Here is a 25,185-nt window from a genome sequence, read left to right on the forward strand (position 1 = left end):
AGGGAAAAAAAAAATACATTTCAATTAATTTGACAAGTCATTATGTGTGACTGAATGGTGCGTGACTGTGTCCTGCGATGGGGTGGCCCCCCATCCTGGGTTGTCCCCTGCCTTGTGCCCGTAGCCTCCGGGATAGGCTCCAGTCCACCCACAACCCTGAATATGACATGCAGTCACAGAAAATGGATGGATGGCTGTTGATTAAAGATTATTTATTCAAAATCACAAGAAATAAGAATGATTCCCAGAATGTGCTCATATACAGAATAAACCTTAAATGTGTACAATGAATTACATATGCCTGTATATTTTTATAACCCACCTCTGTTCATTACTGGGGTCACGCTGGCTTCTATACGTAGCTTTGCTTAAAGTTTCCTGAAAGAAGGGCGAAGTCATCTCAGAACTGTGAGCAGAGGAGATCATCGAATATTTATGACAGGAAGGAATGAAAGCTGGCCAGGGTCCTGCATTGTGAAGCCTTGACTGAAACACGACTGGACAGCTGGAACTGAGGTCCATGCACTGCACGAATGATCAGAGGTTCATCTGCTCAAATCCTCAACAGTTTAAGTCATAATCTCTTCGAGGAATGTGCTTCACAACGCATCTGTGGGTATGATGAATCACGAAAATTCATGGCAGGGCACACGCTGAGGAACATTCTAATGATAGAACCCAGAAAGGGAGTGTGCAAAAACTAAAATTTTATTATTATTATTATTATTATTCAATTATGTGTTCAGTGGGCAATATCTAATTTTAAATTCCATTTCATGCCTTTTTGGACCAAATAGTTATGAAATTAAATGAAGCTCAGACCATTAAAGGCATTTTGTGAATAAAAGCATGACTGTACCTGTCACGTCCAGAACAGGAAAACGGGCGACGGGAGCCCTGGAGACGAATAAACGGTGGCTAACACACTCCAAAACACACAATAACATCAGTAACATCAATGACCGGACTGGGAAAACATACTTAAAACGCGGACTTAAATACATTGGACTAATGACAGCAACAAGAAACAGCTGGTAAACATGGGGAATCCACACGGGGTGGATGAGGGGGCGTGGCACACAGGAGGATCGGAAGAGTGGGGCATGACAGTACCTTCATACAACATGCTTATAGCAACTGATTACATTTCTCTAATATCTCTGGAGCACAACAGGGGAGCAGAATGAGGAGAAGACTTCACAGTGAGGCAACTTTAAAGGGGTCTTGTTCTGAACCCAAGCATATCTTTCAACTTAACTTTTAAATATTTAACTGAGTTTAAATCCCCCAAGATATTTTAAAAGTAGATATTACATTATGGCAATAACCAAAGAGAATAATTTCAGGTATCAGTCATTTGTTACCCAGGAAACTGCTACATAATTATACCTTGTGCTTGGAGGTGCGGAGGTGCAGTGAGCTTTGGCATCTCACTGGAAAACAAACATGTGATGATAACAGCATAACTAATAGTCTCAGTAAATTTACATAGATTACATAAGGACAGGTGGGAGAAAAAATCTGTTGGATAGCAAGGAAACTCGGAATGTAGTGTCGCTACCAGGCTATGATGGAGATAATCTATGTACTGTAAATCAGGTGCCAGCTGTGCCTATTTACTGAACATACTGTATACACTATATGGACAAGAGTATTGGGACATACCTCTTAATTCAATCCAGGTTTTCCATTCAGACATATTGCCACAGGTGTGTAAGATCAAGCACCTAGGCATGCAGTCAGGTTTACAAACGTGTGAAAGAATGGGTTGTTCTGAAGAGCTGAATTCAAGCATGGCACTGTCACCTTTGCAATAAGTCAGTATGTGAAATTTCATCCCGGCTAGATATCGCACAGTCAACTATATGTGGTATTATTGTAAAGTGGAAACATTTAGGAACGAAAGAAACTCAGCCGCCAAGTGGCAGATCACATAAAGCAACAGAGCTGGGTCACCAAGTGCTGAGGTACATATCATGGTGCATGAAAGTTGCCAACGCTCTGCTGACTCAGTAACTGCAGTGTCAAACTTCCTCTGGCATTAATCCCAGCACAAAACTGTATGCTGGGAGCTTCATGGAGTGGGCTTCCATGGTCGAACTGTGGTATGCAAGCCTCACGTCACGAAGCACAATGCCAGTGGTTGGACGGAGCGATGTAAAGAATGCCGCTACTGGACTCTGGAGCAGTGGAAATATGTTCTGTAGAGTGGCGATTCGCACTTCTCGGAGGATGCCACAGAAAGTTACCTCTCTGACTGTATTGTTCCCATTTGTAAAGTTTGGTGGAGGACGGATAATGGTATGGGATTGTTTTTTAGGAGTTGGGCTAGAACCCCTTAGTTCCAGTCAAGGGAACTCATCATACTTCAGCAAACTAGGACATTCTGGACAATTCTATGTTCCAACTTTGTGGGAACCATTTGGGGAAGGCCCTTTTCTGTTCCAGTGCACAAAAGAAAGTTCATGAAAGATATGGTTGGGTGAGTTTGGTGTGTAAGAACTTGACTGGCCCACACAGAGCCCTGACCTCCATCCCATCAAACAACTTTGGCATGAACTAGGTTAGAGATTGTGAGCCAGGCCTTCATGTCCAACATCTGTGCCTGACTACCCAAATGTTCTTTCAGATGAATGGACAAAAATTCCCACAGACACACTCCAAAATCTTGTGCAAAGCCTTTCCAGAAGAGTGGCAGCTGTTTTAGCTACAAAGGGGGAACCAACTCCATATTAATACCTATGGATATAGAATAGGATGTCATAAAAGTTCCTGTAGAAGTAATAGCCAAGTGTCCCCATACTTATATCCATTAAGTGTAGCACCTTTAGAATATGGCTAACTTGACCGTCAGGAAAATCCATAAATGTACTACAATTATCACCAATGCATAACTCCCCAGATTATTCCCTTTGTGAAAGTAGCTCTCGCTGTATGTAAGGTTACAGAGTTGTGATTTACTGGCAAGATGTCAGCAACAGTGTCAACGCACAAGGCAGTGATACTACAGGAATTCCTTGGTTCTGTAGTGTTGACAGTGGAGTTCCAGTGGCAGTACAGGTCAAGGCACTCAGCTCATAAAGAGAGAAGAAAACATGAATGTAATATACATTTTAAGACATTGGCTGGTGTACTGTCAGAATTCCAAATCAGTCCACACCAGGATCTGGGATCCAGTCTGGGTCATCGGCAGGACCTGCAACTCTTCTCCGGTAGTCTTCATCAGTTTATTAAAACAGTCCCTTGTTCTCTTTAGGTGCTTGTCAAGTATTTTATTGACGTCAGGCTGTTCTGAGCGTTTATCCATTTTCTTTTGATTGTCAGTTTACCTTCTGTTCACTGACCCACTGCCTGTTTCTCAACTCTGTGATTTTAGATTCAGATTCTGCTGTTATTCTGCTCTGTCCTGGATTTTTGGATGATTATCCAATGATGATTTAAGTTTTTGAGTTATGGTTTGACTATGATTAATAGATAGCCATAGAATGCTCCACACTTGGACGCCCACCTACTCCGTTACATGTACAGCCCGCACCTATTGTGTCTGGAAGCTAAAAGACTAGAGGGCAGGCATCAGGAAAAGAGAAAGGGGCTTTATTAAATAATACAAAAGCAGGGAAACAAAGCAGGACAGTGAGGGGTCAAAAATGGGAAGGTTCAGCACAGCGGAGTAGATGCTCCTCTACTTACGAACTTTCAACTTGCGAACTTTCAGACATAGGAACGAAGAGGACTGTAAGTCCAAATTGGGTTCATTTGGGCTCCCGTTTCCTGTCTGCAAGATCATTTTTTTTTCTGCGCGCCAATTTCACCTAGTACAACTTCTGGCCACTACTCCCGCCATGCAGCAGCGTAGCGTGCGTACTCCCAGCATCCTAGTTCTTAGTATTTGCGTATACCCTTAAAATGATGTTGAATGACAACTTACGAACATTTCGAACATTTCGGGCTTTTATGAACAAGTTACGAACGGCCTTTTGGAACGTATCTCATCCATAAGTAGAGGAGCCTCTGTATTTACATTTATAGCCTTGTGTACAAATGCTTGTTTTTTGTTTTAGTGGAAAAATCCAGATCCGAATATGATTCTGGAAACCTTTTGATTTCCATGGAGTGGGACAGTGATGAGGTCACTATATTTTTGGATATGTGGTTCTGCCAAAGCAGCGTTCTTTTACTGGGATTGTGTGACTTTAGTGATTAGGACTCTGTGCATGTGATCAGAAGGTCGCTGGTTCGTATCCCATGGCCAGCAGAGTGAGGGCCCTAATAGGACCTTGAGTATGGTCCTTCACGCCAGTTGTTGTAGGGATACTGGAAGTTGGCCAGTCCTGCGCTGTGACCCTGAAAAACTTGCTGTCACTTGTATAAATGTCTATTTGTTTCAGGAAGAGCAAGACAGCCATACTGAACCAGCTTCTGCTGGTAGCTGGTCTTAGATGGTCATGTCCCACCTCTTGCTGCTCTTTGATGGTTTTACTGGGCGGGTGTGACCATCTAAACCCTCAAAGCACCATGTGAAAATAAACTTTAAGCTGTTAAACTATCATAAATTGCTCAACCAGCAAAACTAGTTGTTTTTTTTCCAGTGTATTTCGGGGTGGATGAAAAGACAATTCCCTCATGTGGACGAATAAAGCATATCTATTCCATTCATTTTTTTTTGCTAGAATCTGCAGGAGATTAATTGCCATGGTGAAAATACATTTAATATTTTCGCTCCTGAAGAAGCATGTCTTCAGTAATTCAAAGTCTGTAAGACAGCTAGTGAGTAATCATTTGGTTACATGTGTCACTTATTCCTCTTATCTTTTTTCTTGTTATTTAGTTGTCACTCAATTATTAGGTACATACTGTAGGGACGCTGATTGCATATGTCACGTGACAGTGTTGCATCTAGTTTACTGCTTTCTTCCGTTTGTCGCATATAACTGAAACGTCATGGCATTCCTCAAAGAGATCTTCAAATAAACTCACTCTATTGTAATGTTACAAAAGTTTTGTAATTATTAATGGCTCGAACTCCCCTTTCATTAAGTTACTGCATTTCGCATTTCGGAATTAGATAATATAATCGGTACCCATAGCAGTGTCTAATCCGTATGTGTGGGAACATATCATTTATTTCTGCTCCGTCAATATTTTTGCGACCAAAGTGATACATCAAGCTGGCAACATTTAATGACTAAAATTATTCATTTTAATTTATGCAAAAAGTTATACTTTAATACACAAAACACTAGAGGGCGTGATGAAGACAAACCGGAACGCCAAAGAGGTGCGACGGAACGCGCCGTTTAACACCAGATTGCTTATCAGCTGCGTTGCATTTCCCCACTTGCCATTTTGCTTAAAGCGGTTCTGATGATAATCTGGTAGTGCCTGAAGAAGATTTTGATTCATATTACAATTGTCTTCAAATCCTGATTTGTTTTCAAACCACTGGACGCTTTCGGTGCCCTTTTGCGTAGCCTGTATATCGCCTGCGTACCATTTATCACTGATTTTATTGGTATTGCCTGAAGCTCTTTCTCTCCTGAAGTAGAAGCGAAATAAACACAAAAACAGAGAGAAAACTCATTTTAAATGAGAAAACTACTAGATGAACAATGCATACATTACTCTTACTCTGCACATCATTTAAAAATATTATTATTAATAACCTATGCATAGGCCTATATAACATTATGCTATCTCGATATTGTCTATAGAGAAACGTTAAAAACATAAACAGAAATAGATATATGATCCGCTAATAAACACTGATTTTATGTAAAATAAATAATCCTCATCATCATCATCATCAGTATTATTATTATTATTATTATTATTGTTGTTGTTTTTAAAATCGACGATGTAAAGAACACATTTGTGAAGATTAGTTGAATTCATAATTTCTTATGACTTGGGTTATCTGCATGGCAGTTCATCGTGCCAGAACTTAGATAATTTCGCGGAACACGACTGACATTAATATTTTGATATTCAGCCAACTGCGTGGCTTTGACGTCGATAGAGCTGCCGGGTTTTTATAAGAAATCAAAGGAGACGGAGAGCGGCAAAGCCTTTCTGCTCGGGCGGACGGTGGGCTTTACTGCGCACCAGTCGCACCACTACCTTCCTACATATCGGAGTATTTTACACGGATTCCCTGCTACAGCTGCGCCTTACGCTCGCAACACTAGATACATTTTGAGAAGGTTTGACTCAATTCCTCCTCCCTCCATTCAGGACTGGGAAAAAACACCCGGGACGATTTCATTTCAGCATGACTACTAGATGAGATCGGGCTTTTACCAGCGGACCGCTACTTAGAACAATCGGAACAGCCTCACTGTGAAGTTAGGAGATCGGGACTGCGCAGCGTTTGCTGGCCACTGCTCACTTTGGCTTAAAGTTACGGAGGAGAGGAGCGATGGAGCTCTCCACCGTGCCCGGTTCTGAATTCGCCGACCTTTACTCGGTGATCCCGTTCAACGTCACATTTCAGGAAGACCCGATGGGGTTCATGCCTAACGGGAGCAACTACACGGAGCAAAGCCCAGTAAAAAGCGCCACGAGTATAATAATCGCCATATCAATAACGGCTCTGTACTCCGTGATCTGTGTGGTGGGACTGCTCGGAAACATTCTGGTGATGTACGGAGTGGTGAGGTAAGAGATGCGGTATTTAACGTCTCCCTTTTTCCGACCCTAGGCTCCTCTGTCCGAATGGCGTTTAAGACGCCCACCCCCCCTCCCATTCTTTCAAATCTCACTCACCCGAAGTGTGATAGATTAAGGACAGGCTTACGTTAATACAATATAATTTATGGTGGCGGAATTTTATTTGCGGTAGGGGGAAATGTCATTTGCATCTGCACTTCAAGCAACTGCTCTGCACTTACAAACAGCAGAAACTTTTGTAAAGGGGTTTGCCTTTCCTTGGGCATAGTAGAATTAGATTTTTTTTCTTATTACAAAGATTAGCAAATATGATATAATGTTATAGTCGGTGATTTGTGATTCGAAACCTCGTTAAATATTGATAAGTGAAAATGACTCTCAGGGGACTTAGCAGGCGCAGAATCGGCTACATGCGGAATATTAATATTGGAGGCGGCTATAGTCCATAGGGGCTGTGGAGTGCTGCCGCCTATATCATTCAGATTAAATTATGAAACAATAACTACTCGTTACTAAAAATGTATCGTCGTAAAAAAATCACATATTCATTCTTCTTTGGAAAAATTAACCAATGGTTTGTAATTATTTATGTGAAAGACACTCCTAGCTGGCCGTAAAGCACGCAGAATCCACACAAGAGTCGTTTTCCCAAAAGATTTGACATTTTCTAGCTTGATTGTAAGCAGCACATGGCCATTTGTCCAGTGAATAAGCAAGAGAGGAATGTAAACGTCTGTATACGTGCTTCTCTTTTTGTTATTTTATGCATCGGAATTGGAGTCATGCAAAATTCTGAAAAGATAGTTGCAGCTTTCATAGCTGCTAGATGAAGCTTTCCTTTACATTGTATCAACTGAAAGTGACGTATTTATTTACCATCACTAAATATTCAGCTCTGCTGGCTGCCAGTGGGGTGCGTTCTCACAAGGTCTGGTATATACTATGAACGTTATTGATCGCACAAAAACATTGCTTAAATTCTCCTGGCTATTAATACTCCACTGGTTACATTTGACTTGATTCCATCACTTCGCTTACACTGAGCTCCCTTTCCTGGTATTCCGGTAATTCAGCGTGTGTGGCTGTCTGTTCCAGTGCTGAGAGGTCTGCATGTTCCCTGTTCTTGATGAGAGCACATCAAACTTTTAGTGATGTAAGTACAAATAGCAAACTGTCAGGACTGGCCTGACCGTTTACTCACCATTAACGTTCTCAGTTCAACACCAACAGTTAGTCTTCTTGTAATTTTTTCACTCATCAATTCAACTGAGTTGGAAAAAGAATAGTACGACTAGCAGCTGGTGGAGATTTAATAGTAGAATGTGACACCTCCTTTTACTGACATAACAGCAAAAATGAAACTGAGAAGAAAGCAATCAATGCCTCACTACCCTGTATAATTCCAAATTGATTGGAAAACTTAAAGATTCAATTGCAGACTGAAAGACACAATGCTGAGGGAATTGTCAGGCTGGCGTGAAGAATGAACTCCGTCGGGGGAACTTTGTCAGCATATTGACAACGGCAATAGGAACCAGCGTCTGACTCGCGTTTAATTAGACATCTGTGGTTAAAAGCTCAGAGGAAGTGACAGAGAGATGCCATATGCCAGCAAGCACCATTTCCCGCGCATCCATGAAAGCAGAAGCTGTGGAATTATCATGCAGATCTTGTCACCAGGAGCTGTCCCCGTGTCCCTGGCTTTATGGGGGGAGTGGTGATGAAGAGGGATTTGTGGCTGGGATAATTGCTCTGCTGGTCAAGGGGGTGTACATTTCCAAGCAGGAGTGCGGCTCTGCTTTGACTTAGCTCTGTGCACGTCTCCGTGTTGCGTCTCTCTCACTTTTGTCGCAGCCGGAGTCAGTCAGGTGGGAATTAGGGGAACGGAATTGCATTTCTGTCGCAGTTACATCCAGTACAATGTCACTCATATACCAAGAAGGAATGATATTTGTTTGGTTTTCAATTCAAAAACCCGAACATTTCCATTCACCTCCTTTATTTGTGATATTTTAACTTGAATGTCATTCAACTTTTCTAGTGTTAAGCCCCAGTGTCGAAGGTTGCTTAACTTGATTTAGTCATTTGCAGTGATCTTTAATACTTTGCAGTAATGTATCATGCTTATTGAGCTGTAAGTGGTTGTGAAAGCGAGCATTGGCAGATAACCTACCCATGCTATCTGTCAGTAGTGGCAGCCACCCACCGAGAACAAAGTCACAAACAAACCACATCTGAGCTAATTGGCTTTAAGAGAAAACACTGGAATCAGCCACAGTTATTTTTCTTACATCCATTAATGGATCCATTAAAGGCTTTGCTTTATTGTACAGGATGACATCATTCTGAAATTGATCAATCTTTTTTGTCCCAAAACCATTAATAAGGATATTTCCAAATACCGCATTATTCCATTATTACCACCAGAAAAACACTGATGCAAATAACCTGGGTGTATGATTAACCCTAGGAACCATTAAAGAATGTTTCATATTCCTCTAGCTAAAAGACCATTGAAAAATAAATGCCAAGTGACCACATAAAAGACGGATGCACTGGGCCCTGTTCAATAATCAGAGCAATGGGTTCATTATTCAACATTAATTACCTTGTTGGATTACCGAAAACGCATGTAACACAAACCAAAAGACTGCCCCATTGTTTTGTTTTTCATTCTCTCGTATAGAATAAAGAAGCAAATCATGTAAAGGAAATGGAAAATCAGCTTATAGGAAATGAACCTTTTTGAAAAACCAGCTGAAAAACAAACGCAGTGGAGGTGATGTGGGAAGGTAATAGAAGTGCGTTTGTTTTTCCTATTCGAGCGCAAAGGCACAGCCAGGTCAGATTAGCTGAGGTCCCTGGATAGTCTGTAGACATGTTAGACTAGACTAATAAAGTAATTCTCATATCAGCAAGGAGTAACCCCCCCCCAACACACACACACTCACACACTTTTGGAATGGCCTTTAAATTTAGGCTCATAGGCTGTTTATTTATGCTTTTCATCGTAACACTACTCACCAGGGAAATATACTCAATTTAGTTGCTAATATAAGGTATATTCCAATTGTAACATCTCTGTACAGAGCATAAGATCCCAAATCTGACCAAAACAACAAAGCAGTAACACAGATGAAACTGTAAAACACCCGTGTTACCTAGCAGGCAGGCACATTAGGGGAGCGTCCCTATGTTCTCGCCCTCTCATTTTCAAGAAGCGGAGGAAATCGATTGAAAGAACAAGTTCTAGAAAACTGAGGAAATATTGTAGAGGTGCGTGTAAACTGTGCCAGCCTACTTTGACTAATTTCTCCATGAGAGAACATAAACAACATATTTTAATTGAAGAATCACATAAAACCTTGTGAAATGAAGCTCAGACCAATTGTGAGATCATCCCTAATGCTTTTACCCACAAACGGGAAACCAGCCACATAAGCATCATTAAAAGTTTCTTATTGAACGTTTTCACTTGGCATCACTTTGATTCCATTTCACCCTGTTTGTTGTTACATTTGAAAAATGATTACATTTAGGATTGGGCTGTCATGCTATGAAGCTGCAAAGATCACAGCTAATCATTGCTACCAGATTGCAGCTTCTCTTTATACCACTGTAAAGGTTGTTTATAGCAATATACAGTAGCAAATCATAACAAGGAGGTGAGACACTGATACAGATAGATGTGTTTATGTGAATTGCCTAATTTAAGTTTCATTATTTTTCTATTGGGGAGAAAAAGTCATTTTGGTGTAATAAAGCATGTGTGCAGATTTGCGTTAAAAGGACAATGAAATTTGAACTTTATGGAGTTCCCAGTCGTGCTATTGCACTCCAGGAGATGGAGTGAAGCGTAGGATAATTATGGTGCTCTGTCTCTTGGGACAAATGCCAAACATTTTATCACAGAAGGACATGGAAGCAGTTTGCTGCCCGCTGCTGGTGTAGATCAGGGGGTGGATGATGCTCTCCTCGGAAGCCAGCCTCTCACAAAAGATCAACTCTACACCTTCATGGAGTAAAGCTTGGAGATGAAATATTTGGAGTAAAACTTGGTCTCAGTGTGCTGAGCAGACAGTGTCTATGTTCTGCAGCAGTCCAGGGCAACTCCACAGTGGAAGAAATGCTGTTATTATTATAATGCCAAAGAGTAACACAAGAGTGTCGCATCACCACCCTAGGTTATGTTAAACTTAAATTTAATTTTCAGGATGGTCTAAATGCCAGTTAATGAGTTTATATTAAGATATAAGATTCTTATGCATCTTATGATATTTTGTACATTAACCCCTTTCTTGATCCCTTGAAACCTAGAGGCAGTCAATCCCTATATGGTGGGATCCTGCCTTTAAACGCATGTGTAGGGCACTTGAAAGAAATTTGTTGACAAATTAGTACAAACACAAGTGCTTAACAATCCGACCTCAGATGTTTAAGGCCTTCTTAGCCCATAGATAAATAATGTTCTTTTGGAAAGTCCCTCTCATTTGTCTGGAGCTAAAAACAAAGTGATCGCTGGCCAGATGCTTTTCTATGCCTTTAACTGCATGGGTCTGACGTTCTGAGTGCTGCTTACGCTCCTTGCTCTTCAGAATACTGCCCTGAACTGTCATTTGAAACAATTAAAAGGTGGAGAGGGTGCAGGTGCTCCTAAGACTGAAGCAACGTTACATTACTGGTGGCAGTGTGTTTCTGGTGCCAGTCCGATCCTGTCATACCTTAATGGTGTGTAATGGTAACAGTGGGTTTGCACCACTACTGATTTACATACCTCAGTAGAATTCCTTAATATTGAAAAATATTACAAACCAGTACTCAAAGCTAGACTTAGCTATAATCCAGATATAAAAGAATATGAGGAAAGATGTCTATAATATACCTATGAGTATGAATATGAATTACTATAATGACATAATCATAACCAGAGGACTTTTAGAGAAACGTAGATCCTTTGAACCTTCCACTCTCCATCAAAGTTCAGCCATTAGCTACAATACTGAGTTTTCATGAACCAGAAGAATATGCAGTTCGCCCCTCGAGGTATTATGCAGCAATAATATGTCTTGGGTATAAAAGTCGTGCTCTGTTTTCACGGAGTACCATTGGGGGAAAGAAACTAGTAATACTTAAAACGAAGACCGAAAGGCTGAGGAAATTCCAAAATACGAAGATGAGCTCTTCACTACGAAGTAACAACACACTTTAAAAAAACATCAAAACAAAAAATATAATGCGGTCTGTGTAGACCTTCCTGATTAACAAAGAATATGACAGTTGTCACAAACTAAAATGGATCCAGTAAATGAATAAATGAAGGATTGTTATATTATCATCAGAGGCTGAATGCATGGATTTTTTCAGTATTAATTGCTTCACTCAGACCATTGTTTATGAGAATGTCTCGCCTCTGATTGGAGAAAAGCTCAAGGTTACCCAACCATGGCCATGCTTAGCCATTGATGGTAGGCATGGCGAGTTTAATACCTGTAATACCTGTACCATGGTCAGTTTGAATACCTTTAAAATTTACTTAATAATTTCAGCCACGGGTGAAATAGCAGGACAGATTCATTATGTGACTGAAATATCCATTATGACTTACAGACACAATTGAGTGGGACTGCAAAACCAAGTATAATAAAACCATAATCCAACACAAATACTTATCAGATAGATTCCAGCATGAAGTTACAATTCAAAGCTTTCTCAAGATAAGTCAACAAAGCTACATGAGTTGGAACAATTTGTGTGGTAAAACTCAAAACAACTTATTTTTATTCTACGGAGACCCTAAAGTCCAGTTGTCTAGAGAATAGCAGTATCTTTTATGTACTTATACATGCATTTACCACACTTGCAAAAGCCTTCTTTTAAGAATCTGTTTCTAGTGAACAGGCTCTATTTCCATGGTCCAACATGCTTCGACACGTACCGCGGTACACACATTATGATGAAGGCAGCTTCTAGCTTCATGCATGGTCTGACTCACTTCTCAGACCACAGAGAGCGAAGGATTTTGTGAGCAAACCCCTGTAAACAAACCCAGAATGTGCTTCTCCCTATACCAGACTGTGAAACATTAGCATTTTACAGCTCAAAGGATAAAGATTCACTTTGCAAACAGCGGAATTGCTCACAGCATGGAGATATCCTGATGATACACAGAGATCACAGAGAAGAACTTCAGGCAACAAAACCTGATATGAAAATACACATAGCTTCAATTGTGAGGGTTTGTAGGTTATGCAAGTCTAAAATTAATGGACTGCATTGCTATATACACTATATTAGGTACCCCTATATTCTACAACATAAAACCACTTAAGCGGTTAACAAGTTGTGTGCTCCAAGGTGCCTTTCTGGATGCTTTAACAAATCTGGCCATTCTCCTCTGACCTCCCTCATTAACAAGGGAGCATGATTGCCCTTGACCAGATATTTTTGTTCATTACACCGTTCTCTAGACACTTTGGTACATGAAAATCCCAAGCGGTGTCTGAGATGGTGGAAGCACCATGCGTGACACCAACAATCACAGCATGTTTAAAATCGCGTCCATCACACGACTCAGCCGTTATAATACTGAGCCTCATCGTAACTGAACGTCTTGACCCGCCTGCTTGTTTTACATATTCAGCTACAGCTGCATGATGCTGTATAGAGGAACAGGCTGTTTGCATTAATGGACAGATGTAATTAATAAAACGTCCACTGTGTGTGGCTTCCGTAGCTAATCAAAATAAAAACAGTTGTTTAAATTATTTACAATACTGATCAACATTATTGACACTCTACTGAAAATAGCGCACAGTGAAACAGCTTTGGCCTGTATACTCATTTGTTTGATACACAGCAGTGTAGGATCAAATAATAAGAATTACATAAAAAGTACTGTGGAAAAAAGCTTAGGCAGTCAAAGAAAATGATGGTTAAAATGATCTTCATAATAAGCGGTTTGGAAAATGGATAGATGGATGATCTTCATATTGATGCAAAACTATGATAATGTGTTTGTCAAAGAGTTTCAGCTTAGATATTTCAAAACCTCTCCTATCTACACACATGCGGACATTGTGACGGTCCTTTAGCAAGAAACACAAACAATCAAACTGTTTGCAGTGCAAATACACTCATTTACAGTCCAATAAGACTCACCTGTGATAGGTGAACTAACCAATGATTGGTGGCAAATTTGCCAGTTTTTTTTTTTCTAAATCCATTTTTAATAATTGTGCTGTGCAAAACAATCAGGAAAAATACTGTAATGACAAAATAAAAATTCTACACATTTTAGATTTTTCTAAATGCTGCATGGGTATCTCCTGAGACCTTGTGCTTTTACAGTTCTTAATAATATCATTAATCAAGTCTGCTGCTTATGGAACTATGAGGAGGTTTCCGGAATGTGGGGGAAAGAGAGAAAGGGAGCCTGTGCTGGAGGCTCTGTAATATGAGACTGCTTTGGTACTGGGGGTCCTGAATTTATTAAGGGGATCATAAAATGGGAGGGAGGGCAGTGAAGAATGAAATATGGTACCAGAACCAGGACACTCGGTGTGAATTGAAGGTCCTTTAGCAAGAAACACAAACAAAAGGATCAACAAGAAACCGACCAGCAACGAGTCCAGATCTCAAATGAAAACCTTTGGAGAGACCTGAACTTTGCTATTGGTGCTAGGAGTCCTGAAAAAAGAGTTGCAACACATTTCAGTTTAAGACTGAGAGATACTAGCAGAGGAAAAGTGTCAGTAGCATTTAGAAATGTCTGGAGACTGTCATCAAGGGCCGTGCAACCGAGTATTACAGGAGGGTAACTTTGATCCTGCCCGGGCATATTTTATTTTTCTTATGAAAGAAAAACATGTGATTTGAAACAGACTTCTTTTTAATGTAAATTTGGACATCCATTATAGCTCTTTTGATTAAAAGTTTGTGAATATGCAATAATGTCGGTGGACATTGTGCGTGACGTGCATAATGCATAATATGCGGCATACCGATGATAATCTCCTGCACTGTACAGTAAAACAAATTCAGCTTCCTAAATCAATTTGGCAAAACAAAGCTTTTAGCAAAATTACATTTCAGTCATGTTAAGCATTTGATATTTTTAATGTGCTCAAAGTAATCTCTTAGCTGCATTGTCGTGGATTCAATGGTTATGTAGCTACTACAGAAAATCCTTTCTTTACATGATTGCAGAATCAAATAAACAAACATTCGATGTATTATGTAAATACAAATGATCAGTATAGATCCAAATAAACACATTATCATATCTATTTCCAGTTAATGCTCTTGCTAATATAAGGTATACTTTTTAATTTACCTCTTAAATTATCAATTGTTATATCAGACCTGCTATGACCAGTCTCCCTAATAGGCTGTACAAAATACAAAATTATATATAGACTTATAATAGCCAGTAATGCAGTTTGCACACACATGAATTTTACACAGATGGTACTGGGAGACACATTCTAGTAAGAAAAGGTGATAGGAAACAGTCCGTAAAGGTGGCACTGTGCCAGTCAGCACATGCCTACCTAATATTTTTTTTAAATGTGACTTATAAATGAAGTATTCAGTCCAGTAATAACGTGCTTACATTGATTGTGAATAACACATGGTTAAACTTGCAGTTAGGGTAATCTGGCCAATGAGAGAGCTTCCCCTGTCAATTCACATCTCTTACTGTAATCCCATCCCCAATCCCTCATCATTCCCAGGGTAATCTGGCCAATGAGAGGGCTTCCTCCGTCAGTTCACATCTCTTACTGTAATCCCATCCCCCATCCCTCATCATTCCCAGGGTAATCTGGCCAATGATTGGGCTTCCTCTGTCAGATCACATCTCTTAATCCCATCCCCCATCCCAACTTCTACTGACAACCCTCACATCATCAACAAGTTGTCATGTCGTGACATTAACAACTCACATCTCACAGCAGTAAATAAGGTTTACTAGACATTTTTGACGGCGGCATGGTACAGTGGTTAGCACTGTTGCCTCACGCCTCTGGGACCCGGGTTCGAGTCTCTGCCTGGGTTACATGTGTGTGGAGTTTGCATGTTCTCCCCATGTCGTCATGGGGTTTCCTCCGGGTACTCCGGTTTCCCCCCACAGTCCAAAAACATGCTGAGGCTAATTGGACTTGCTAAATTGCCCGTAGGTGTGCATGTGTGAGTGAATGGTGTGTGAGTGTGCTCTGCGATGGGCTGGCCCCCCATCCTGGGTTGTTTCCTGCCTCCTGCCCATTGCTTCCGGGATAGGCTCCGGACCCCCCGCGACCCAGTAGGATAAGCGGTTTGGAAAATGGATGGATGGACATGTTTGAATGTGTAATAGTTACATAAAGTTTCAAGTGCATTAGTTTGTGTGTGTGCATGTGTATTTTGTCTGTTTTGAGTGTGGTTTTGAAATAGTGCCTAACCACAAAATTGCTTTGCGCAGCGCCCCGGGTCTTAACACAGGCTTCAGAAAGGCCGACTGTAATGGGCAATATTGGCCGTACTTCTGCAGATCAAAACAGGCCTGTCATTTGTTCCTTCTCAAAGCGCATTGATTTTTCTGCCAGTACTAGTTTAATTTTAATATTGATTTCCATGACAGTCATTACATTGCAATTCTTTTTGTTCCTCATGATATAATAAATTAGTAAATGAAAGTAATCATTTTATGACTTTTAGGATTTATCATTGGTCAGTCCGGTGTTTTAAATACCATTACAACATATTTATTTTAATCGATGGCTATTTATATACATTTTATTTAAGAAAAACTTTTCTGCAGTGCATTAATTACAGGTATTATCAGCATATTCTAATAGTGATTCCAAGCGGCTCCATGCAAGCAAAATAAAATGCTAAAATAATAATGATAAAAATATAACAAGCTTTAACAGGCCTGGCCAAAGCCATGATGTGTAAATGGAGGTCCGTGTGTAACACTGTCCTGTGGATGTCGTCACTTTAGGTCATGATGGATGTCAGTCATGCCCACACAGATGCAGTACACCTGCTGACCTTTTCATCCAGTGGCAGCTTGCTATCCTTACATGTACAGTCAGGAACTGGGAGAATGTTTCATTTACATTAGTCCAATGCATCTTTGAATTATTGTCTTTTCTGTGTAACATGGCTGCAACGGGCACCCCCATTGTAATGGGTTCCCAGTGATTTCAGTCAATGAACATGGATCGCAGTTTTTCCAAATGTATGTATGTGAAATAACTAATTTTTGGTGGTTCCCAGAACTGTGTCAATGTATACGCAAAATCACAGCCATAACTGTTGTGTGATTTTTGAAAATATGGTGATGTGCACTTAATGGAAAAAAACCAGTGACAACCTAAATTTTTTCTCATCATAACCCCACCCACTTACTGTTGCCCCACCCTCGAGCCCCTCCCAACAAAATAATCTGGAACCGCCACTGTTTTGTAATTTTTTTTGTAATTTCATGCAGTGAAATGCTTCATACGACATTCTGTCTGTGCATCTGGTCGTCTGATTCGTGGGAGTAGCTCGAGATTCATTTGGCAAAGATAGAATGACCTGCAACGGTGTGGAGATAATCGAGGGTGTACATTCTGTCCAGACCGGAGAAAGGGGGGAGACACAACCCTCCCCACCTCTGGCATCACCGCACGGCCGTTGGGGACACTCAGCGGAGGTCGGCTCTTTCTGTTTTTGCTCCATCGTTCCTGGTTCCTGAAAGGCAAAGCACGGATCCCTACCAGGTACAATCTGTACACCAGCCTGGTAGCACCTGGAAAAGAGCCACCTCTCTGTGTGGCATAAAAATGACATTGTATCCTGTTTGTGTAATAAATAGTCCAAAACAGGATATATATGGATCTTACTGTACGAAATGGCCATTTAGGAAATTAATGATAAATACTATATATAAATATATAAGGATTATTATATACACTTCAGTTGACCCCCTCAAATAGGATGACCAGTAACACTGTACTACACGGGGCACAGATACTTAGTAATTCATTTGCTGCTGAAGTACAAATTATGAACAAATCATGAACAAAAAGTTGCTACTTGATGAATCACCATTCGTTAATGATGAACAAACATGAGATCAGTCTTTCACTTGTTGTTCATTACTTGTTCCTTCAGTAGTTCCTTCAGTAGTTCACAAAGGTTTACACGATTAACAGACATAGTAACAAACACAGTAACTACTTGAGATAAAATGTCACGTTTCATTAATGATGAATTAACATGAGATCCCTACGTAACTAAGACTTAGTTTGTGGTTAATTAATGCAGAAGTAATTGTATACTATATTATCAGCTCCGTCAAGTGAAGTGTTACCGGATGGCATTTTTTCAGGGCAGTGACCTTCATGTGAGCTGTGTCACAGGACCGTGATTCTACATTAAGGGATTTTCACTATGAGTCTGTACTTTTGGTGATGAAAGGCGCTCCGCCAGCACGTGTGACACTGTCAGAAGCTGAGTGAGGCGAGCCGGAGAGCCTCTTCCAGAATATGAGCAGGGGTGGGGGCTGATCCTGAGATATATGGAGGGAGTCTGGGAGCTGAAGGCGTGGTCTGTTTTTAGTCCCCTTACCAAAATGTAAAACTGTGCTTCTAGCTACTTGGAATAACCCAGCATGGCACGATAATGAAAAGCCAATGTGAACCACCAACCAGCTAGTGAAGTTCCAGACGTCCTTTCAGCTCTTGACTTTCAGAGTTTAAATGTATCTCGAATATTCCATTGTAATAAATTGTTACTGTTTCAACTGCAAAAATATTCCCATGCAGGCTGTACCCCAGCCTCGTGTGCCCTGTGCCAGGCCCCTCCTCAACCCTGAGCAGGATCAGTGTGAGCATACACCCCTCCCAACGAAAGATCCAAAGGTATCCTTTCTGTGACAGTCCACCTAGCAGGAACTTGCTGCTCCTTGCTGGAACTGGTTCCATTAGAGACGGTGGTAACATGGAACATTTGCCCAATCAGAAACATAGCTCTACATGGGCAGCATTGGAATGCCTGGCTGCTTGAAAGCCATCATTTTACACATAAACATTTGGGTTACTGGTCAGATTTAGAATCTGTCTGTCCAGGTCAATCACAAATTCCCACTGCCGCCATGCTGATGTGCTATTAGAAAAAGCTGATGTTATCCATATTTCCTTAATCCCCAGAAAGTCCTACTGCTGGTCTTCTACCTTGACCATCTATATTTCAAAGTATTTTAGGGTTAATCCCAGTTCATTCAGCATGATTTTTCCTTTTATTGAATTCCTGAATAATTCATAAACCCATTTGTGCTCAATGCAGGAAAGATCTCAGCATTCTGCTTCTGGTCACACCAAGGACAGAGGTATAATGATAGGTTTAACCTCAAGCTAGTTCAAAATGATAAAGCCCTTCTCCAATTTGCATATCAAAACAAAATGATACACTGGCACAGAGTTACTGGACTGCACCCCCCCCCTTCCCGCCCTACATGTACAGTATAAGCAAAAGTATCTTTCCTCCAGAAAGAATTCACACAGAATGCATAAATAATAGAGGAATATAATTTCATCACCATCTTACGAGAGAATAGAGGCATGGATCAGTCACATGAAAATGAGCCAAAGCTAGACGGATGTCGTGGGCAGGTTTTCATCAATGATGCAGAACGGTGGAAATGTACTGCCGTGGCCGTTCCCATGCAGGCTCCTCTCGTTGCAGAAGTCACGCGCGCTGCCATCCACCTACTGCAAATTGTAGTGAACGTAAACTTAGTTATTCTGCTTGTTTATGAGCTTCAGTGACCCTCAAAGACATGGCGTCGTGTGATGAGTCACTACCCAAGGGTTGCAGCCAACTCATTAAAGGTGTTTCAGTCTTCATCTTAAGAGTCCTTTACCTGTCATCTTTTTGTCGAATATATGATGGCCTAGCCTATTACATTTTGATGAACAGCAAGGGAATCAGAATAATTTAACATCCACAGTGTAGCACTTGGTATAAAGTCTAGAGACAGTGATTGTACCTGGGACGAACAAATTAGGGACATACGGACAGTATATATTGTAATCGTGCATGGTTTTGTGAAGATAACACTTGTAATGGAGCCAGTGTATAAGGTTTTGTTTGGGGCTAACAGAATTATTAAGGAGGATTACTCAGAAATGTAGGTAGATCCTTCTAATGTCATTACATGTGATAGACAAGTAAAGTATTCATTTAAAGATCCGATTCTTTATTGTCATTGTACACAACAGTACAACAGTACTAGGCTAGCAACGCCCCAAGTAGTGAAAACAAGACACAAAACAAACTATGTGTTATAAATATACAAAATAGCTGATTATTATTGTCTGGGGTGCAACACCAATGCATGTAAACTGTTCAGAAGGCAGAACAAGTGATTTATGATATATCCCAATACCAAACACATCCATTGTGGTGGTTACTTCTATTTTATTGGTAAGTGAACAGTATTGAAACGGGGCAGCAAAATCAATATTTGAAATGTTTGAAACGCAGATCTGTACAACATCAATGCATTGAAAGAGGAAAAGCTCTGGAGGTGATGCAGTGGACAGTAGTTAACACAGGACCATTACCGTACTATTAAAGAACCTACAAAGTCATTTGTCAATAAAAACATTCATAAAATGTATATTAAAATATTCACCCAGCTGAAAAACTGTATCTCTGCAGGGGTGTTTGCTGGGTTGTGATTTTTCCTTACTGGGGTTTTGTGTTCTTTTAATAAGCCGCTAATATTCGTCTCTTTCATGGACTTCACTTGATCCCGTGGGTCACCGTCTTGCACCCTTTTATTGCTATGAATGCCCTTGATAATTAGCCAGCTTCACTGCAAAAGTGTTTGCCTTGGTAAAACAAAAAGTTCTCTCATGACTTCCACATATTACTTGAAGTGAAGGCAAATTTTATTGCTTAAGTGTTCTGTTTGGAGCGGGGTTATCCACACTATGGAGAGCCACTGAATTCAGGGTAGGTGTTGACATAGCCGTAAGACCACAGGAAGCACTCTGCACTAAGCAGATTGCGCTCCATGCAATTAATTACTCCTCAGGTTGTCTAATCTACTATGAAACGTTTGGCGCTTAAAGTTCAAGAATACATGCTGTTGCGTTTTAAGCGATCAGCCTCTCCTTTCAGGATAATCGATATCATACTGAGCTTTTGACCTCATGACCCTTTTGAGCTTTTTGACCTTTGACCTCTGCCACTCCTCCTGTGTTTCACAACGACCTAAAGCACTCTTTCGCATTACAGACACGTTTGTTCTTTTAGTGGTTTAATTTAAAATGTTTATGATGTTAACTGGACTTTTTGACACCCTGAAATTACCTTGAAATTAAAATGTTAACTGAACTTTCCTTGCACTTGCACTACCACTGGGTCCACTGGAAAATTCTGTACTCCGGAATGATTAGTATTCTTAGTACCTTACTGATCATCGTCATTATTATTATACTTAAAAATGTCTGTTTTGTCAGTCATCATACTTTATTATTCCGGTTTTTCTTTTGCATTGTGGTGTTTTATATATGTAAGCTATTGGATGCTTAAATTTGGGATCAAAAAATATCTATCTATCTATCTATCTATCCAAACTTTTCAGAGCAGTAATTGTGTTCGTTATTAATAACAAGCGTAGAGATTTATGTATATTTGCCCTGATTAATATGACTATCATGAGGTAAGAGTTAATGAAATATTCATACTCCTGTAGTGACAATAGTAAGGACATAAAATGAAACTTACATGGAATAGCCAATAACAATCGAAACCTTGTAAATTTTTCTGATAGAAATCTATCTTGTAGATTGAACAAGCAATCAGTAAATTTTTCAGATACTGTAAATAAGGAATCCTATCACTGTTATCTCAACCTAAACAGGTACACAAAAATGAAAACTGCCACCAACATCTACATCTTCAACTTGGCCCTGGCAGATGCCTTGGCCACCAGTACGCTGCCCTTCCAGAGTGCCAAGTACCTGATGAACACCTGGCCCTTTGGAAAGTTCCTCTGCAAGGTGGTCATCGCCATCGACTACTATAACATGTTCACCAGCATCTTCACTCTAACCATGATGAGCGTGGATCGCTACATCGCTGTCTGCCACCCCGTGAGGGCTCTCGACTTCCGCACACCCATCAAGGCAAAGATCATCAACGTCTGTGTCTGGATACTGTCCTCTGCCGTTGGCGTCCCCGTTATGATAATGGCAGTCACCAAAGTAACTGACAAAGGTATGTCCAGACATGATTCAGAACAGCTGTCACAGCTGCAGAAATTTGGAATCTTTAAATACCTCAGTTGTCTCATTTCCATAGATTTAGTAAAGTGAGATTGCACAAGAGGGATCTTGCTGTTGATCTGTTTGAAACCAGAAATATCCTGCCACACGTGATAAATTTCTGCATGCTTCTTTTTCAGGTAAAACTGTCTGTATGTTGAAGTTCCCATATCCAGACTGGTACTGGGACACGGTGACCAAGATTTGTGTGTTCATCTTCGCCTTCTTGGTGCCTGTGCTAGTCATCACCATCTGCTACGGGCTGATGATCCTGCGTTTGAAAAGTGTGCGACTGCTCTCGGGGTCTAAGGAGAAGGACAAGAACCTACGTCGCATTACCCGCATGGTGCTGGTGGTCGTGGCTGCCTTCATTATTTGCTGGACACCCATCCACATTTTCATCATTGTCAAGACCCTAGTGGAGATCGACTCGAAGAACCCCTTCGTGGTCGCCAGCTGGCACCTCTGCATTGCCTTGGGCTACACTAACAGTAGCCTCAACCCAGTTCTATATGCCTTCCTGGATGAGAACTTCAAGAGGTGCTTCCGGGACTTCTGTCTGCCCTTCCGCTCCCGCATTGAGCAGAACAGCTTCTCCAGGGCCCGGAACACCACCCGCGAACCTGTTTCCGTCTGCGCCCCGTCGGAGGCTGGGAAGAAGCCAGTATGACTAGACATGGACCAGATGCCCCATGGTTCCCGCTCTAGGAGGGTTCAGCAAGACCTGCAGTCTGAGATTACCCAGATCTCAACCACAGAGTTCTGATTCTCCTTAATGGAGTGTCAAAGCACTTGACAGGACTTTGCTGAAAGATGATTTACCCCCACCTTCTGCCTGTGACTCTCATCTCTGCCTTTGACAACAGGGCAGGTTGCAAAGTACAGTAGCATGTAGCATTTCCGCAAGTGTGAGAAAACAATGAGAAGCACACCGCACAAAGAATATGCTAAATAAGCCTGCTTTGAGATCAACATTCTTTGCAGACATGGTGGTGGGGGTTGGAGCGGGATATCAGAGGTAAATGGTCCAAGCATAAATGGACAGTTGCGACGCTAATATGGGTACCTTGCAGGAAATGTGCCCATACATACAGATTTCACTCCAAGATAAGTAAGAGCTAGACTGACATTCGGTAATAACTCGCTAAGGTTAACAGGGTATAAATGAATTCAGATATAGCTATAAACAAGCAAGAGTATACACATTATGATAGCACACCATATATCCACAATATTTATGTCTGGAAAAAAACATTATTTGTGGTTTTAATAATTAGCTCCGATCCTTTTTCATTGGCTCAATAATTGCTTATAGCTTTTTTACTTCAGATTTTAATTAGCGTCAAAGAGAGTCTTGACCCGATGCAAGACACTCCCAAGGCTGAGTGTTGCATCGTCTGTGTTTCTTAGGCTTAGTATTTGGTATGAATGTAAAACTCTTTCCAAGACTTTAAGACCAACATGTTTAAAAGTGTTGCTGTACCATTTGGATGATGTATGTGAAGTGACATGAAGGTCATGAAGAAGCCAGACTAGCCCTAGACACCAGCCACTGCCAGTTTAACGCTGCAGTAATTTGGCATGGGATTCTTCATCAGGATTTCTAGAACGTACTTAATTTCTGAATGACACTACATGACAGTGCGAACACTTTTACTCAACAACCAGATCAACAGCAAAGAATTAAAGAAGACCTTTTATGTGGAACTATGGAAGCTAAAAAGTAAACCATGATGTCCAGAAGGTCTGAAACACGCATGACTGAGGACTTAAGATCTTACATGACAAGTTAACTTGCTTCAAGAAGCATCATCTGATCTGATACAATCCGAAGTACATCTTTACTTCATCTTCAAGATAAATTTCTGGCAGTCAGACATAGATTGCTTTCCTTTCGAAGCCGATGGTGAGGGAATGTGCGCTGTCCAGGGCAGGAGAAGACAATCCAATCTTACCGTAGTGGATATTGGAGCCCTATTTTACATTTGCAAGATGTGCGTTTTTAAATGCGCCGGAGATTTTTCAACTGCTTTTCTTATTGGTGTTTTTGCAAGCTGAATAATGCCATGCACTGTGAACATTACCCAGTTCTGTTGTCAAGCAGAACAAAATGCCTCAAAGACCTCATGCTCAGATCATGCTGTTTATAGGATACAACAAAGCATGCTATTACTGTCTTATTTCAAGGGAGTGGTTGGACCATTGACTAAAACTGTTATCATTATAAAAAGATATATGACGCAGGTTCCATAGTCTAAAGTGAATTTCTGAATCCCGTTAGGAAGAATATGAAAAACAAGCAGCTAATAAATGCTGAGATTACAGCAATAGAGAGGCGAGGAGATGCGTGACTGATACTGCTGTTAACTGATGGCATTTAGTCTTGAGCCCATTGAGAGTATTGAGAGTCATTGGGGAAGCTGATAGGTTGATGTGAATCAACAGGGATTCTCAGTAATGCAGGAATATAACAGTGAGCATTCAGCCCCTGACCTCACGCTTGTTGTACAGCTGCCCCGATACCTTGCAATACAACACTGGTCACATTTTAGCAGCGGTTCAGTAGGAAACTTTAGTACCACATAAATAGTCTTTTATTTGACATGATGTAATCTGCCCACTTAAGTGACAAAGGGAGTTTAACATACTTTAAAAAGTGAAATGGAATAATAGAGGGCAAATTATCAAGAAGTCACAAGAAGTCAACTTGTATTCTTTTGTTGAGAATAATACAAAAATGGGTGGCAAAAATAATGTAGTACTGCAATCAGTGTTATATTCAACGAAAGTGGGTAGAAAATGCTGGGAATATTACAGGGAATATTATTAGATATATTACTCATTGTTTTTATTAAGAATTACTGTCATTAGATAAAAAAAATCTTTCTGCTTTTTAATGGGAATTGAGGCATTTTAACAGGCATTTTAAGAGTTTCTCTTGGACAGATAGCAAACAATCAAAGGAATAGGGATGGGAGAGGACATGGGATTTAGAGAGGATTTGCTATGGGGAGCAATGCTTAGACTGAAGTAGGATACAGACCACAATGGGGCACAGACTACAATGGGGCACAGACTACAATGGGATTCAGACTTGACTTACATGTCATCTCTGCACATATGATTGATAATTTCTGTGCTTAGGAACCATTCAGTTGTTTATCTGGCAAGATAACATTGTCCTTGATTAATAAATTCAAATAAACAATAATAATCT

At 40.6% G+C, this 25,185-nt stretch overlaps 1 protein-coding gene across 1 annotated transcript; it reads left to right on the forward strand.

The window, feature by feature from the left end:
• The first annotated feature begins 6,050 nt into the window (after positions 1 to 6,050).
• On the forward strand, positions 6,051 to 24,790 carry oprd1b (opioid receptor, delta 1b). The gene is made up of 3 exons (XM_049025259.1): positions 6,051 to 6,654; positions 21,566 to 21,921; positions 22,109 to 24,790. Exons 1-3 carry the CDS (start codon positions 6,416 to 6,418, stop codon positions 22,636 to 22,638), a joined length of 1,125 nt encoding a protein of 374 aa, XP_048881216.1. The 5' UTR covers positions 6,051 to 6,415; the 3' UTR covers positions 22,639 to 24,790.
• The last annotated feature ends 395 nt before the right edge of the window (positions 24,791 to 25,185 follow it).

Source organism: Brienomyrus brachyistius, chromosome 9, assembly GCF_023856365.1.
Source record: "Brienomyrus brachyistius isolate T26 chromosome 9, BBRACH_0.4, whole genome shotgun sequence".
Lineage (NCBI taxonomy): Eukaryota > Metazoa > Chordata > Actinopteri > Osteoglossiformes > Mormyridae > Brienomyrus > Brienomyrus brachyistius.

Bases quoted from the DNA above. Each gene is read 5' to 3' on its own strand.
- oprd1b (XM_049025259.1), top strand. From the start codon at position 6,416: ATGGAGCTCTCCACCGTGCCCGGTTCTGAATTCGCCGACCTTTACTCG. The intron at 6,655-21,565 runs GTAAGAGATGCG...CAACCTAAACAG, and splicing joins GTGATGTACGGAGTGGTGAG to GTACACAAAAATGAAAACTG. The intron at 21,922-22,108 runs GTATGTCCAGAC...CTTCTTTTTCAG, and splicing joins CACCAAAGTAACTGACAAAG to GTAAAACTGTCTGTATGTTG.